The sequence below is a fragment of the Xylocopa sonorina genome, chromosome 16 (genome assembly GCF_050948175.1).
Source record: "Xylocopa sonorina isolate GNS202 chromosome 16, iyXylSono1_principal, whole genome shotgun sequence".
Classification (NCBI taxonomy): Eukaryota; Metazoa; Arthropoda; class Insecta; order Hymenoptera; family Apidae; genus Xylocopa; species Xylocopa sonorina.
In genome coordinates, this window is record NC_135208.1 from 2,805,691 (window position 1) to 2,822,125 (window position 16,435).

General features: G+C 44.4%; 2 protein-coding genes across 3 annotated transcripts; one reads left to right on the forward strand and one right to left on the reverse strand.

Moving 5' to 3' along the window:
- Window positions 1-2,876: 2,876 nt before the first annotated feature.
- On the forward strand, window positions 2,877-9,239 carry LOC143431024 (serine protease 42). The gene is made up of 9 exons (XM_076907508.1): window positions 2,877-3,363; window positions 4,036-4,080; window positions 4,711-4,962; window positions 7,273-7,358; window positions 7,451-7,536; window positions 8,044-8,181; window positions 8,246-8,382; window positions 8,456-8,613; window positions 9,047-9,239. Exons 1-9 carry the CDS (start codon window positions 2,877-2,879, stop codon window positions 9,203-9,205), a joined length of 1,548 nt encoding a protein of 515 aa, XP_076763623.1. The 3' UTR covers window positions 9,206-9,239.
- Window positions 9,240-10,077: 838 nt separating this feature from the next.
- On the reverse strand, window positions 10,078-15,947 carry Anne (polyamine-transporting ATPase anne boleyn). 2 transcript variants are annotated; one of them, XM_076907389.1, is made up of 11 exons: window positions 15,538-15,942; window positions 15,259-15,343; window positions 14,958-15,185; window positions 14,758-14,891; window positions 14,541-14,697; window positions 14,272-14,476; window positions 13,855-14,193; window positions 12,827-13,781; window positions 12,247-12,754; window positions 11,995-12,176; window positions 10,078-11,931 (listed from the first exon to the last, which is right to left on the reverse strand). In XM_076907389.1, the coding sequence occupies exons 1-11, from the start codon at window positions 15,659-15,661 to the stop codon at window positions 10,499-10,501; spliced, it is 4,350 nt and encodes a 1,449-aa protein (XP_076763504.1). In that variant the 5' UTR covers window positions 15,662-15,942; the 3' UTR covers window positions 10,078-10,498. The 2 variants fall into 2 exon arrangements, with proteins under 2 accessions (XP_076763504.1, XP_076763505.1); XM_076907390.1 differs by lacking the exons at window positions 10,078-11,931; window positions 11,995-12,176; window positions 12,247-12,754 and having other exon boundaries at window positions 13,057-13,141; window positions 13,248-13,781; window positions 15,538-15,947.
- Window positions 15,948-16,435: the final 488 nt, after the last annotated feature.

A 16,435-nucleotide genomic window follows, 5' to 3' on the forward strand; every position in this document is an offset into this window, starting at 1 on the left:
TAAAAAGTTACCAAAAAAAATCTTCTCTGACCATTAATTCATAAATTGCACAATTCATCTCTGATTGCTTTCGAAGAACAGCATCGATTTACGTAAATAGAACTTCTTATAATTTAAAAAGACAGTAGACAATGTCTATCGATCGTCTGTTACACCTTCTTCTTTCTATATTTTTCTCTAAAACTCAATTTTAAAATTCCTGGAGGTCTTCTCTGACCATTAATTTATAAGTTTCAAAATTCAATTCTGATTGATTTCCAAGAACAGCATCAATTTACATAAATATCACTTTTTATAACTGAAACAAATAGTAGACAATGTTTATCGATGCTTGTTACACCTTCATCTTCATTTATTTTGTTTTGAAACCTAATTTAAAAACTTTTCGAGGTTCATTTGTTCTTCTGATGATGAATTGACCCCTTTTTCGCTACAAAAGATTTTTAATCTATTGCGAAACAGAGCTGCAAGCACTGTTACGCGGTTAAATTAGCCTGAACTAGCGATTAAACACAGTTGGCGCTATATAATGCCGGTTGCTCAACCAGGGCAGGTTTATCTGAGCAAGAAAACTGTGGGCCTAACGTTTTCTCTCCCCTTTGACCAATTAACTTCATTCCACATCTCTTTCTTTGGAGCCTTGTCCAACAAAAATGCAGTCTTTCCTCTTCTTACAGAATTTGCCATAGTTTCTTCAAATTAAATGCTCAGAGGCAACTGGTTAATAGTTCAGACATTCAAGAAACTGGAGAACGTTATCTGATACTAATATAAATGACACCATGTGTATAATTTCGACATTTTTCTCTTTAAAACTGAATCCAACAAAACTGTAGTTTCTTCGCATCTTCTTACAAAATTCGCCATTCTTTCTGCAAATTAAATTCTTGGAGTCAACTGGTTAATCGAAGAACTGGAAGAAGCTGTTCTGGTACCAAAATAAATGGCACCATGTGTATAATTTCGACATTTTTCCCTTTAAAACTTGATCCAACAAAAATGCAGTCTCTTCTCATTTTACAAAATTTGCTATTGTGTCTTCAAATTAAATGCTTAGAGCGAACTGATTAATCAAGGAACTCGAGGAAGCTGTTCTGATACCAATATGAATGGCACCACGCGTATAATCGTTATTTGGTATCAAGTTGAGCCTCTTTACTTTCACCAGTTACGGTTGGACGTGACGCAAACAACATATTTTCGTACACGCGAGGGGGACTCGTTTTCTACTCTCCTCGTCGGTCCACGCGACTTCCTGTTTCCTGGCGAGGAGTAGGTCGCACCCACGACTATTTCCTTATTCAACTACCATGAATATTACACACATTATTGGGTTTCACATCAAGTTCTTCCTCTTGCAAATCAGATTGTAGTCTTACTTTCTTCTCTATGAAGAATTCTCTATGAAGATTGTTGTCTCACTTTCTTCTCTATCTAGAATCATTTCATTATGGTTTTATGCAGTTGAAGAGGTTTAAAGAAGAATCAGAATTTCTCTGAAGAAGCACAAACTCCATAAGAATTAAAAACAGAGCTTGTTTGATCAGAGTTACTTATTTAGTTGCGAGAATTCAAGATAGCAAGATTATTACTAGAATACTGCGTTAATAATAATTATTATTATCAAATAAAGGTAATCTGTGAGTGCAAGTATCGAAAAGAGTCGCCTGCATCAAATGTAACTCACAATTAACTTAAGTTTCATACATCAGTTATTTAAATTTACTTCTGTTCTCCATTTAAGCCCAATTATTTGGCAATTAAACAAGAGATTCACTCAGAAAATCGTACAAGCATCGAAAAGAGTCGCCTGCATTAAATGCAACTCACAATTAACTTAAATTTCATACATCAAATACTCAGATTCTCTTTTGTCTTCCATTTAAACCCAACTACTTGGCAATTAAGCAAGAAATTCGCTCAGAAAATCGTACAAGTATCGAAAAGAGTCGCCTGCATTAAATGCAATTCACAATTAACTTAAATTTCATACATCAAATACTCAGATTCTTTTTTGTCTTCCATTTAAACCCAACTATTTGGCAATTAAGAAAGTAGATTCGCTCAGAAAATCGTACTTGATGCCACGAATTCGCAAATAACTCGATCGAAGCGAGAAGAACGCAATGCGATCGTTTCTGATCGCGTGCAACCGAAGACTTTCCTCGAGATCCTAGCGAAATGGGATTCGTGTCGAGGCAGATCCGTTCCCTGGCTCGTTAAACGCGTCCCTCTCTCTCTGCCACCGGGAAACGGATTCCACGAACGGTCTCGAAGATCAAGAAGAAAGTCTGGAAGCTCGTCAAAGCGATCCATCGAATTGTCTCGCGTGTCCCTGCGTAATTGCGCGATTCTAAGACCAGGATCGGATTCGATCCGCGTCGTTTCATGTCTCAGCTTTAAAAAGTAGCCCAGAAAACTGTTTACCCTTTCGTCTTATCTCAGACACTTGCCATGTCGCCTCTGCAGATAGCGTATCGAATGTTTAACGATTTGCACAGACCAACTGAACGCGTTTAGATAAGAACAACCTCGAAATAAAGCAGCAATTTCGATGCTCTGCGTTCTTTCGATCATCTTCCATGCAAATTTCGCTAGATTCAGTGATACAAGCAGAGATTTGAAGAGAAAAACCTCTCTGCATCTCGCCAACGCATGCAGAAGATACCAAACTTGCAACTGCAGCACGACATCTATGCATAAACGTTATTGCTGCAAGAACCAGGACTTATCAGCGGTTCTATCCTCTCTTTTCGTACCAAACGAGTTACCATTGCACGATACAAGACTCGTACCATCAACTAAACTGTAAAACCCATTTAAAAACCCTTTGAACAGCTTACCAAGAGGATTGTTCATCCTGTTTCAGCTACACGATGGGCGCAGCGAGGTCCTGCCGATGGTTGTTCATAGGAATAGTCCTCGTTGTCTCGTTAAATCGCGCCAGCAGCGAAACAGAGCCCTCAGGATCGAGATCTGGGGAAACAGAGGCGATATTCAGTCCCAGTTACGACGTGGCGAGAAGCAACGATGGGAATCGTACCGACTTTGCTTTGCATTCCGCTCGCAGACGTCGCTACGTTCGATTTCCGACTGGTCCAGCTGGTTACCTGTTCGAGGCTGGCGGCCCAACGATTGGTAGGAACGTTGCTCTTCATCCTACACTGCGTTTCCCTTCCTGGAGGCAGTACAAGGCGCTCTGGAGGAGTCCTGTGTCGGAGTACAACAGGCCTGTGATGGGTCATCGAACTCCTAGGTTGATCTTCCGCGATAACGACTTCCCACCTCCTGTTGGAGGCAGTGGATCATCCTCGTTCTTTCAGCAGTCGAATCACTTGCCTGACTTCGAGGATGATGTCAGAGGTAACTGCTAAATCGTTAAGTATGGTATGAACAAATGTACTTTGCTTTGGTTCCTTTATTTTCTATATCGTAATGGTGTTTAAGAAGATATTGCTTTTGTACAGTGCTGCTTTAGTTCTTGATTGAACTTTACTTGTTTAGTTTGCTAATTGTTAACTGAATTTTGGAAAGAATATAAGATAAGGCTGAAATTTTGCTTTGCATTATTGCTTTAAATTATTGCCACTACAATTGCAATTACTTTGGTTGCTTTGCTTTTCTATGTTGTAATTAATTTAAGAAAACATTGATTTTATATAGTCAGTCTTTAATTGAACTTTAGTTGCTTAATTTGTTAATCATTAACTGAATTCTAGAAAGAATATGAGATAAGGCTGAAATTTTGTTTTGCATTGTTACCTTAGATTATTGCCACTACAATTGCAATTGCTTTGGTTGTTCTGTTTTCTATGTTGCAATCAGTAAATGACTTTTAACAAGACATAACTAATTTTAATTATTATAAGACTGAATTATTGATATAAATTGTTAACTTTTGCCTTGCATTGGCTCTTAGAATCATTCATTCAACAAATTCTGCTATTAATTATTGCCACTACTGTCGCAATCAAGGTTTACTATCGTGAATGATTAAAAATATGAGTTTTTTAAAGCCCCAAATTATTGTTTCAGACCATCGAAAGCAAACGCTGGACGATTACCCCAGATTAGAGTCAGGTACGTATCTAAAAAACCGTCGCACCTGTTGAAAGTCCGTTTCGCAGAGTGGCCCCCGGTCTTTCGCTAATCCTGAACCAGTCACGTAGCATCCTGCCTCAGAATTTCGCGCTAATTAGCCATCCTCTGGACGCGCAATATCCGTCAGAGCTGGCCATTTAAACATCGCGTCCTTGCGACAGCCGTCGTTGCTGTTTCCCGTTGCTTTTGCGATTATCGATATCACAGCGTCATTATTCTGTCGATTGCCAAACGCTCAGGTTCGACCAAATCACGCTGCAACCAGGCTTGGAGTAATTAAACGCTCAGTGGTCCTTCATTAAATTCTTTTCTCTCTGAATTGCCACGATTTTTCAAGAGAAGAGTCAGTTGAAGAGAAAAAAAGCTGCGAGATAGACAACAATTTGCCTTGTTTTAAGCAGAACCGCTTCTTTTCTTTCTAAATTGCCACGATTTTTCAAGAGGAGAGTCAGTTGAAGAGAAAGAGAACCGCGAGATAGAGAACAGTTTGCCCTGTTTTGAGCAGAACCGCTTCTTTTCTTTCTAAATTGCCACGTTTTTTTGAGAAAAGAGTCAGTTGGAGAGAGAGAGAGCCGCGAGATAGAGAACAGTTTGCCCTGTTTTGTGCAGAACCGCGTCAGCAAAGTAGACCACTGTGGAAGGGCGACGATACGTTGTGCGCTGACGGACGAAGCTGCGAGTTTTTTCTAATGTGCTGGATGTCCGCTGGCCTACTCGACGGCAGTTGCGGTGGCATCATGTACGCTTGTTGTCAGCGGCGAGAACCGAAAGGTAGCTCTGATTATAACCCGATTGAGGCACCTAGAGATCAGTCTCAGCCGCCTCTGTTGGATACTTACACGGAGACCGCCAACGATGATCGTAAGTCCTTCCTACAACAGCATGCCATCCGATTTCTTGCACAGCATGAGCCTCTTCTTCTGTCTGAACGCTTCCTTCGACGAACTTTGTGTCCTTCTTATCGATTTTATCGCGGTTTTTCCTTCTTATCGACGCGTGTTTCCTCGTCATCCTTCTTTCGAGACGCTCGCTTGCGATGTTTTTAGCACTTGCACTTTCCTCAGCATGCCAACGAATGTCTTCACTTTCTCTGATCGGGCCACGAGAGGCGCAGAACGTTCTTGCATGGAACCTGACCCAGAATATCCGAATTAATTCGCCTGCAGCTGTTCGTCGATCGATCTTGCATGTTCCATCGTGATAACAAGCCTTGTTTCTTCTTGATTTTCGCGTCCACTTCCGGCTCCCATTGTCAGCTACTGAAGACAGTCCTTCGTCGCCCTTTGATCGATGATTTTGTTAGACGAGCTGGATTTCTGTCGATGCGAGTAATGTTTTTTAAAGGATCGAGTGTCGATGAAATTTTGTGAAATCAGAACGCGAATTTAGGACAGTTTTAAGTTCCTTGGATTTGGATAAAAGTGTTACTTGTTAGAGTCGCGTGATTTTGTTGGACGAGCTGGATTTCTGTCGATACGATTAATGTTTTTTAAAGGATCGAGTGTCGATGAGTGCATATTTTTTTTTTTGTGAAATCAGAACGCGAATTTAGGATATTCTTAAGTTTCTTGGGTTTGAATAAAAGTGTTACTTGTTAGAGTCGCGTGATTTTTTGACTACTTGATTGTGAAACGACGCTGATGAATTACTCCAAGTCTGATTTCAGTGATACTAATTGGTCAGAGCAGTTCTCAAATATCTGAAACATCATTATTATATTAATTAACAGTCATTGACTCGCAATTTTCTGTAATATTTCACTTAATTATTCGAAAATATTTCTCAGAAATTTCTTACAAATCTCAAACGTTATTTTTATATTAATTAACAACGTTTTTTTTATACTAATTGGTCAGAGCAGTGGTTCTCAAAAATCTCAAACATCATTATCATATTAATTAACAACATTTTAATTTTTTGTAAAGAACAGTCATTAACTCGCAATTTTCACTTAATTATTCGAAAATGTTTCTCAGAAATTTATATATATATATAATTATTGAGAACCACTGAGTTATCGAAAGAATAACGTACGCATCCAGAGGTTCTCAACCTCATATTTGCCACAATTTTCACAAAATACTGTTGAGAACCTCAGACACAAAGAATATTACTCTTATATTCTCTAATATCTTTGTCAGCACAAGAAATATCGCCAAAATAAAATCAAAAATGAATTTAAAAGTAAAACAAGGTTTAAATTAAAATATTTTTCATCTTCAATTTAGCCAATGGCGACTCACCTGTTAACAACGAGTCCTTTTCTCTTCAATTCTCTTTTTACTCTTGAAAAACGCATAATCTTCGAATTTAATGTCAGAAAACATCCTTCAGTTTACAAAGAAAAAGATTATCGTCCGTTTCTCTCGAAAAAACGAAGATTTCTTTGCTAATTTCTTTAAAAAGTACACCGCCTTGGATTTAAGTCTAAACTGCTCGAAGAAGCGTTGCGCGCATGCGCGGTTGGGAAGCTGCGCGCGACGCGGAGGGGAGGGCACTGGCGCTCACGCAGTACCGCCTCAAACACGCAAGTGGAAGGTTATTCGCGCGTTTCGTGCTTCAAAAAACCTAAAAAAGAAGAATTCCATCAATTTCTGAATGAAACTTCGCGTTTTCACACATTCTACGAAGGCTGTACGTTCTTTAGAGCCGTTAGAAATTTGAAACTGATCGCAGCACTAAGCGCGGTCTTTCCAAGAACTATTTTTTCAAATACGAACGGTCGTGGCGTCGCTTCTGTCATTCGTAAACATGGCTGAGGTGAGTTTTCTGTTCTACGAAAAATAGATTTATATTTGAGAATAGTTGTAGTTTTTTCAAAAATATTTGGCAAATTTAAAAGAGTACACTTTAATCTCTAATTACGATATAATTACGTTTAGATTTTTCAAAGGATCGCAAGAATATCGTCAGATGTAAACATCGATGTAAACACCATACACAATGTTCGTTTTCTTTTGTACAATTTTAAAAATAAAGCTGACAATTTTTTAAAGCAGTCACTCTGGTAATTTTAGTCAAGAGTCGCTATTGGATTTGTAAAATTAACAAAGATATTAAAGAATCTAAGATAAACACTCCGTACATGTCTGCTTCTAACTACTTTGAGAGCTACTTGCGAATCACTTGTTTCATTTGGTCCAACGGAGGTCAATATTATTATAATTGCAGGCTGCGGTATTCCTGTCTCGAAGCAAACAGCGCAGAGGAGGATCGTCGGCGGGGACGACGCTGGCTTTGGCAGTTTCCCGTGGCAGGTAGATTTGCATTGACCAAACAGAGTCATTCGTTTCCAGCAATTCGCATTGTACGTTGAGTTTTAAACAGAGAAAACATTCTACTTTCCCAGGCGTACATACGAATCGGATCCAGCCGATGTGGAGGCACGCTTGTCAATCGGTTCCACGTTGTCACTGCTGGCCACTGTGTAGCCAAGTAAGCAGAATCTTTTAAATTTATATTAAATTTATAAACGTTGTTATGACATTGGATTCAAACATATTTAATTAATCGTGCTGTTTCCTTGTTATTTAAGGTGACTATGGCAGATTTCTTAGTAATTTATAATTTAGAAATTTTATAATATTATCCTAAACAAATATTTCTAATTAAGAATAATCTCTGCTTTCACAGTTCTAAAATTCCCTCTTCTCTCTGCTTTTACAGTTCTAATATTACAGTTCTAAAAAAAATATTTCTAATTAAGAATACTCTGCTTTTACAGTTCTACAATTTCAGTTATACCAACGAATGTATTACACCCAATAAAATCACTAAAAATTCCTTATTCCCTCCGTTGACCCCACAAATGTCTCATTGCAAATAAAAAGTAGCTCTTCCTTGTTTTAAATCAACTAAAACCATCAACAAAATTTTCTATCCAAGCCATTCTCCACTCAACTTCTCCATTTCAACATTAACTCCAACTTTCTACTGCTTCAGGGCATCGGCTCGTCAAGTCCAGGTCACTTTAGGCGACTATGTGGTCAACTCTGCCACAGAAACCCTCCCAGCGTACACTTTTGGCGTTCGAGAGATCCGTGTCCATCCTTACTTCAAATTCACACCCCAAGCAGACAGGTACGTCAACAGTTCAAGCCACTTGATATCAATTTCTCAGTAAATCAGATGGTTAATCATTCAGGTTCGACGTGGCGGTTCTTCGATTGGATCGACCAGTTCATTACATGCCCCACATAGCTCCAATCTGTCTGCCAGAGAAGAACGAGGACTTCCTTGGCCAATACGGATGGGCTGCTGGATGGGGTGCATTGCAGGCTGGTAAGTGCAATACCTACTTACCATGAAGTTATAACAGCCAAGAAAACACTGAATTCTTCTGTGAAACGAACAGGATCGAGGCTGCGACCGAAAACACTTCAAGCAGTGGACGTACCTGTGATAGACAACCGGATCTGTGAGAGGTGGCATCGCTCGAACGGGATTAATGTCGTCATTTACGACGAGATGATGTGCGCTGGCTATCGTGGGGGCGGAAAGGACTCTTGTCAAGTACGTGATGCATCGAAAACCTCTTTGGCACCTCTCATTTTCTTGCCAACAGCTCTCTACTCCATTAGAAACTTACTTTAGAGGATTGTTCCTCGATTGCTGCTTGTGGACAAGTGAAAAGCTCTTTTTGATCTCGACAAAGGAGTGCAAAAGATCGACGATTGTCTTAATAGAAGAAATGTGACGTAACAAAATTACAGAAACCTTTGGCACCTTCCATTATCCTTCAATCTTCAATTTCACGACTCTCTACTTTCTTTAAAACTTACTTCAGAGGACTGTTCCTCGACTACTACTTGTAGAAAACTGAAACGTGGCTCTAAAGCTTCGTTACAATTCATATTTCCTATTTTTTTCATTTACTGAACTCAACAAAAGATTGATAAGCGGTTAAATAGAAGAGATGAGACATTTTCTTTTATTTTCTTTGCAGGGAGACAGTGGAGGGCCATTGATGCTGGAGAAAACAGGTCGCTGGTACTTGATAGGCATCGTCTCAGCTGGTTACTCTTGCGCACAGCCAGGTCAACCAGGGATCTACCATCGCGTGGCCAAAACAGTCGACTGGATAACATACGTTATCAACTCGTAGCGAGGCTAGTCTGAACGGATGGATGCTGTTCTATGTAAAAAGAAAAACGCACTTTGCATGAAGCAAGTTTCAGCGAGTTTGCATCAGCGATCAGCTGACTGAGAAACGTGCAATGTGGACTTTTAGTTTACCGCGAGGACGTTAAGAGATTCTGAGCAAAGTGGTCTTAAACGAGAGACAGAAGAAGAACTTCTTTGTCGTGCTTTTTTTTTGCGAGTCGAAGTTCTTTTAAGGTCGCCTCTCGACGTGGACAATTTCGTAAGTTAAGCGCGCGTGACGATCGTTTGTAATCGCGCTTAATAAATGGTTCGTTTTTATTTCGACCGCTCGTTTCTCAATTTTTTCTCAGCAAATGTTTTAAGAGAAAATGCCAGGGTTTGAGGAGAGAAAAGACCAAGTTTGTACATTAAAAACATATTTTGTTATTCGACAACCGCAAGCTTAGCGTCGCAAATAGTAGAACAATGCGCTTAAGTATGTTTTCCTTCCATTGCGTATAATAAGTACACGTTTATCTCGGTTTAACAATTAAGTACCCGCGACAACGAGTGTCGAATCCTCGATCGACGTTTAAGTATACAGCTTGGGATAAATTAGTTACAATTCCATTTTGTTCACACCAGAAAACGAAAGAAACAGAAGAATGTAAACTGGTTTCCCGCTTTCGCGTCGAAATGTCGAATTGGACGTCGTCAACGAGCGTCGTTCTATCATTTTTTTATTCCTTTTGGATCAACAACTTGCCCAACTGGCTTAATCAGACTAGATATACTGGGTGAGACAACGAGAATTAGCGTGGATCGTCGCGAGAACGGGAAACGTGACTCGTTTTATCCTACTCTTCCCTAATTCAATTAATACACGTCCAACGCACGCGTTCGTTTCTCACTGCCCTTTTTAAGTAACGCTCTGAAACCGCCTAAATGAGAAAAAGAGAAAACAAAAAACGTATAGACTGCGTCTACCTAACTACTTGGACCGACCTGCGTTCAAGGGATGCGACTCAGCAGGACGAGTTTCAAATTCGTCTACGATAAATAAACTAACAATAATACTTTCTCTCGAGAGAGTGGTGTACGCACGAATACTAGTGAAAGGGGTAGGACGAAGAGAGAGAGATAGAGAGAGAGAGAGGGAGGGTCAAAAGGGACCCTTTAAGTGGGCTGTCGTGGACGACGACGCTCTAAATGCACTCTGTGGATAAGAGATCGTGTTCTATGGATCCTGACAATTCCTCTTCCTATCGCGATTAGAGTGGACGCTTCCTTGGCAAGATTGGACGAGCCACCTCTTCTACGAGGGCAAGATGTCCAGCTCGAGGACGCTTTGCGTGGTGGGCGACAGGTCGTCCTCGCTCTTGTGCATCAGCACGTTCTTCAAGTCCCTCAGCTTCTGCGGCTGCAGAGTCATCGTGTTCCTTGGCAGGGTCGCTATTGGGTTGGTACTGTGGCTCTTGAACGCCTTCTCGTACCTGTTGATCCCCTTCTCCGACTCAGAATTGTACCTCCTCTTCGCAGTGAGCTCGATGTTCGCCTGTTTCGCCAGAGGATCGCCTCTGTCCTCGAAACAGGGCACCGTCTGCATCGACACGGTGTTCCTGCGATCGTTGAACAGCGATCTGGGGTTCAGCGTCACTTCTCTGGCGGAGCCAAAGTGTTTGGAGTTGGCGCAGACTGGGCTGTTCATGAAACTCGTGTCTACAGGGTGGCAAGGTTCAGGCACACGCTTCTCTATCTTCAATTCAGTCACGTTCTGGCGGATGAGGATGTCTGGCGTGGCTTCTGGAAGCGGTTCCTGCGAAATCGGCGGCCACTTGGAGTCGCGAGCCATGTCGCGTTCTATGGCCAGGAACTTTCTCTTAGACTTGTCTACGTTGTGCCAGCAGTAGCGTAGCTTCCTGAAAACGAGGTAGTCGACGAAGAGGTACTCCATCAGCAGCGATATGACGAAGTTCGCGACGCCATAGCCCACCAGGACGAAACGAAAGCCAATGCTCGATGGCAGCACCAGCTCGAACCAGTGCTGCAGCCACTCGAACGGACAAATGGCCAGGTAGACGGAGAACAGCGACAGCAGGATGAAAGAGACCAGCAAACCGTAATTGGTGAACAACGATTTCCTGTACGGATGGCCTGTCGAGAAGGTAACGGCTAGAATGATGTACTGCATCGAGCTGATGATGAACACAGTGTAATTCTCCGTGCAGCTCACGTCGTCCTTGTCCTCGATCGCGTTTACAGTGGCGTTGAACGGCGTGAACCATTCCATCTGCTCGAGATGCCACAAACTGCCGTACTGAAATAATGCGACGATCAATATCTGCGTTACCAGGCTGACGATGGGCGTAGTGCTGATCAGGCTGTTCAGAGGGGCAGTCTTGACCAGCGGACCGTCGTACGCCTCTGTGCGGCCAAAGAAGCAGGCGAAGATCGAGATGATGAACAGGTCGATGTAGAGGAACTCGATGTCGGTCAGGTTCGACTCGATGCCGTACAACAGCATCACGGATATGAACTGCGTGAGCGAGTAGCTCGCCATGTACTTGAAGATGCCAAAGGAGGTGACCAGAGCCGCTCGACCTTCGCGAATCACTGTCAGCACGCAGGAGATGTTCGTCTCGCGGCTGGTGAACGGAGAGGCCACTGAGGATTCAGTGTCTGAGAGGGAAATTCCTGTGTGAGCGGCTTTCAGAGCTCCACAGTCGTTCGCGCCATCACCCACCATAGCTGTAAATCACGTTTGATGAGCAACAACGTAAAAGTACGTTCGCAGAAGGTGAAAATACGCACCAACGTAGTATCCAAGAGACTGTAACTCTTGAACGAGCTGTTGCTTCTGGTCAGGAGACATCCTAGCGAAGATTGCGCCACGAGTGACGAGCTTTGGGATCAGTTCTGGGTAATACTGCTTGACCAACGCCCACGTTTTGCCAGTGAGAGCGAACACGTACTTGTTCTTGGAGTGTTGCAAGCTGAAACGACGATGCAGAGACGTTAAAAGCTGGTAAGAAGTTGGAGACCACCCTGTGGATCGCGACTTACTCGTCAGATAGATAATTGACATCGTTCTCGTAATGATTGTTGCCAAAGGAGCCGCTCTCGACAGTCTCCAAGCTGGCCACGCTGTTCAGATCAGTCATCTCGCTCAGATCACCGTGAACAGCGGACGGTTGGCTGTTGCTCTTCGTGAAGTAGATCTGAGGCTTCGTCTGGTTCTGCTGAGTGGCTGAAACCGCGATCACAGGCGTGCCAGGCTTGACAATGTCGCAGTCCCTGGCGACTGACAAGGCGGTAAGCATGTTGTCGCCAGTGACCATCACGGTTTTGATGCAGGCAGTGTTCAGAGCGCTGATCACAGGCGACGTTTCCGGCTTCAACCTGTTCTCCATGATCACAAACGCCAGGAACGTCAGGTCAGACTCAGCAGCCTCGCGACTCAAGCGTTGCACCTTCGCGTAGGGCAGACGATTCAGAACCTTGTGCGCCAGACCGATCACTCGATAACCCTCTGACGTGTACTCCTGCAGGACTGCGCTGAAATCCGGTGGAACTGCAAAGAAAAACGTAAATTGTAACCACGAGACGAACGAAGGCTGAAGACAGTGGTCGTCGCGCAGCTTACTGGATTCAGCTCTCGAGAGGCTGAGGATCATCTCTGGACTGCCTTTGCAGTAAAGGTCGTAGTGATTCGCGCCCAGCGTTCTTGTGATCACGCTCATCCGTTGCAGCGTGGACGTGAACGGAAACTGTCGCACGATACCGATCTCGAGGCCTTGCTCGGCCAGTTCCGTGGTCGATGCGGTCAACGCTGCGTCCAAGTTGCTCAACGAGGCGTTCTCCATTACGTCGTTCGAGGACATTGAGTCCTGCCTGCTGAGCGACAGTCTGAGGTCGTTCGGCAGCCTCTTCAGCAGCCTCGAGCCCTTCGCTGGCCGCACTATTGTTGGGAAAAGCATAGAAAATTTCGACGTATCAGATACATCGGGTTCCTCCAAGGTCCAGCCGGTGGATTCGAACATTTTCAGGTCTAGTGGATCCCCTACCGGTTGGTTTTCTATTATAGTTATTCCGTGGCACGTCACCATCCCGATCAGTACGTCGTTCAACGGCAGCGACGCGATCGCTTTCACCGCTGGCTGAAATTTCCTATCCGTCGCGGGCACCACGCCCCACATGTCGAGCCCGTCCTCGGTCAGTGTCCCAGTTTTGTCGAAGCAAATGCAGTCGATGGACCCGGACACGTTGATCGTGCGAGGGCTAGTGCAGTAAATCTTGCTCTTCTCCAGCCTGCGCTGCGCCACCATGCGACCAACGGTCATCGCAGCGGGCAGCGCTGGCGGCACGACGATGGTAATCAGATCTAGCGCCTCCAGGGCGATGTGGCTGCTGTGCACGCCTCGCATAGCCTTCGTCACGATGGTGTAAATCACGCCAATGCTCGCGATGCCCGCCAACAGGATCACGAACTTGTACGAGTCCTGTTCGAACTTGAAATCGACTGGCGGTGGGTACATGATGGACCTGACGAGGCCACCTTTGCTGGTATTGAACCCTGTTCTCACCACGACGGCTAACACCTGCGATTAAAACGAATTACCAAGGCATCCTCAAACAATTTCAGAGACAGAGTTGTGTGATTAATTAAGCTACCTTCTCTGATCCGTAATATCTGGTTTGGATGACTCTGGTGCCGCAGAAGAGCGTGTGTCGAGCGTGCTCCTTGGTGTCGTATATCATCTCGCTGGAGGAGGGTATTGGCGTTTTGGTGACTGGAACGGATTCTCCAGTGAGCATTGACTCATTTAGAATGCAATTTCCAGTCAGAAGCACCGCGTCGCAAGGCATTAAGCAACCATGGGAAGGAATGACCAGAATATCGCCTGGGACCAACTTCTCGGCTGGCACAGTCGCTGTTTGGCCAGTTGCGCGGTCTCTGATCACGGTTGCCACGTCAGAGGAGTGCACAGTGGATCGTAGATTGTGCTGGTTCTGGAAATAAACGCTTGGTTGTTGGTAGAATCCATGAAACAGCGCAGAGAGTAACAGATAAGGAGTATAATCGCGTACTCGACGAGTTTGGAAGACCGCCATGATTATACCAATGCTGGACATGGTCAGAATGACCATCGCATAGTAGTAATAGTTGTCAGCGACCCACAGGCAGAAGCTGAACAGCTGGAAGACGTAGAATGGATTGAGAACCTCGAGACAGAGCAATGTTAGGATGCTCTTCACTGGGATTACGATCTCGTTGTTCCCATAAACGCTGCGTCTGCGAAAAGACCGTCTTTAAGTTGCAATATGCTTACAAAATGGATATTTTCCAGGATAATCACCTCATGTGTTGCTCGTAAGAGTTCAAGCCTTGCATCTGGTGCAGCGTGGAAGTCAAAACACCGACGTCCAAGCCTCGAAGCTTCAGAAACTCGGATCTCTCTGGGTCCCAGACGTATGTTAGCTTCTTGCAGTGGAAAAGAACGATCGAGGGAATCTCTGTGAGGAAACATAATTAATTAATTACATTCCTTCAGTTTCTTTTCGTTAAGTTCTTACGTTTGAACTGTCCTCCAGCCAAATGTAGAGACAGAGTGGGATACTCTTCCTTGACTTCTTTGATGGTTATCATGCTGCCATTCTCCATCCATGGCTCTGTGTCCATCAAGGACTCTCCGTCGAAAGGTTTATTGCTTGAAGAGAGCAGAAGAAATTATGTTAGAGCTCGTTCAGAGGGACTAAGAAAAGAAAATACTAACTGCACGTCCTGAGCAGCCAAGGTCTCCAGTTTCTTCACATAATAGCTCGTGTGTTTCCCTTGGAACTTCTCCACGAGCAACACAGTGTCAGCTGCTGCCAGCTGGCATCTGGAATGGGTCGCTGACAGCATCAGACGTGGCACCCAGTGGAAGATCAATCGCAGAAGGCCACCAGTGATGACGATCAGAAACCAAGTAACGCCTGTCAGAAGCTTATTTCTCTTGTAACTACAAAAAAACAACGAATGAAGGACGTTAACATCCTCGTGTCTTCGATATCGAGCAGAATTATCGTGCTTACCCATAAATTTCCATCTGGTCTTCCTCACCAGGGTTGATGTAATCGATGCCATTTTTCAGATGGAGGATCCCGTTGCTCCTCGTACCTGAAAAAACGCGACACTTCAACAACTGCACCAAGAAAACGACACCAAAGTGGATGTTAAAGAGCTGATGAGTCGAATCGTTGCGTAACAAGCCACGTGCGTTGCTTAAATATGCGAAACATGAATGACACAAGGTCTAGAAGAGAAGAATCTCAACTGTAACCAGTGCCAAAGACACTAGAACGCCCCCTTACCCTCCAACAGTTCCGTTTTCTGCTCGCGCTGTTGGTCAGCGGTCGCGTTGGTGCCTCGTGCCCCAAACACGCTGTAAGTGTTCCTGGCGAAGCTCAAGTTCAGTTTATTCGGAGTGGGCGGCATGGTGGTGCGCGTCGTGAAAGGGACCACAGCTTAATCGGTTAAATGTAACACGCAACTAATAACCCCTACATATATATGCACATACATATACGTCTCTCTTCTGCGTCGTTTAAATAAGGTTTCGATATTTTAATCCTTAAATTAGGATCCTCCCAGCTCGCCTCACTGCAACGTGCCACCCGACCACCTCAGAACAGGCGAGGAAACTTATTGTCTATGGGTCCCGTGGTCGACAGGGAACGCCAGCCGCAGAAACGAGGTCGGAACCAGGTCCAGCCGTGGCTCCCCTGATTGCAGAAGCGGTGCAGGCCGAGGTAGAGTCGCTTATTCCGGACCCCGTCTGCTACCGACACCGGTTGCCCGCCATTTTTGGGTCCGTCTTCAATGCTCTTGCCGGTGACCTGCACGGGGCGTACCCTCGCATCTGGCTGACATCAGAGGGGGACAGAGACGGGCCTCTGTGGCGGTTCCAGCGAGCGTGTCCCTGCGGCAGTGGTCAATTCTAGCGGCTGTCTGTTAACGAGGACGATGACGGTGCTATCGCTTCGGACCTGCCCCCGAGTTCCTGGACTCGTGTCAGTCGCCAGGGTCAGTCAGCTTCCGCCAGCCGATTCGTGGCGTGGTCACAGCTCGTTCACTGGCGCTCATACCGCGTCGCAAGCACGCTGCCTTCGAACCACGATCCGCTGACCCTGGTCGTAACAGCAGAGAGCACCTCTCCAAGCAACGAGAGCAGCCCACCGTGGACCAGCACCGCGTCTCGCCCTCCGTTCG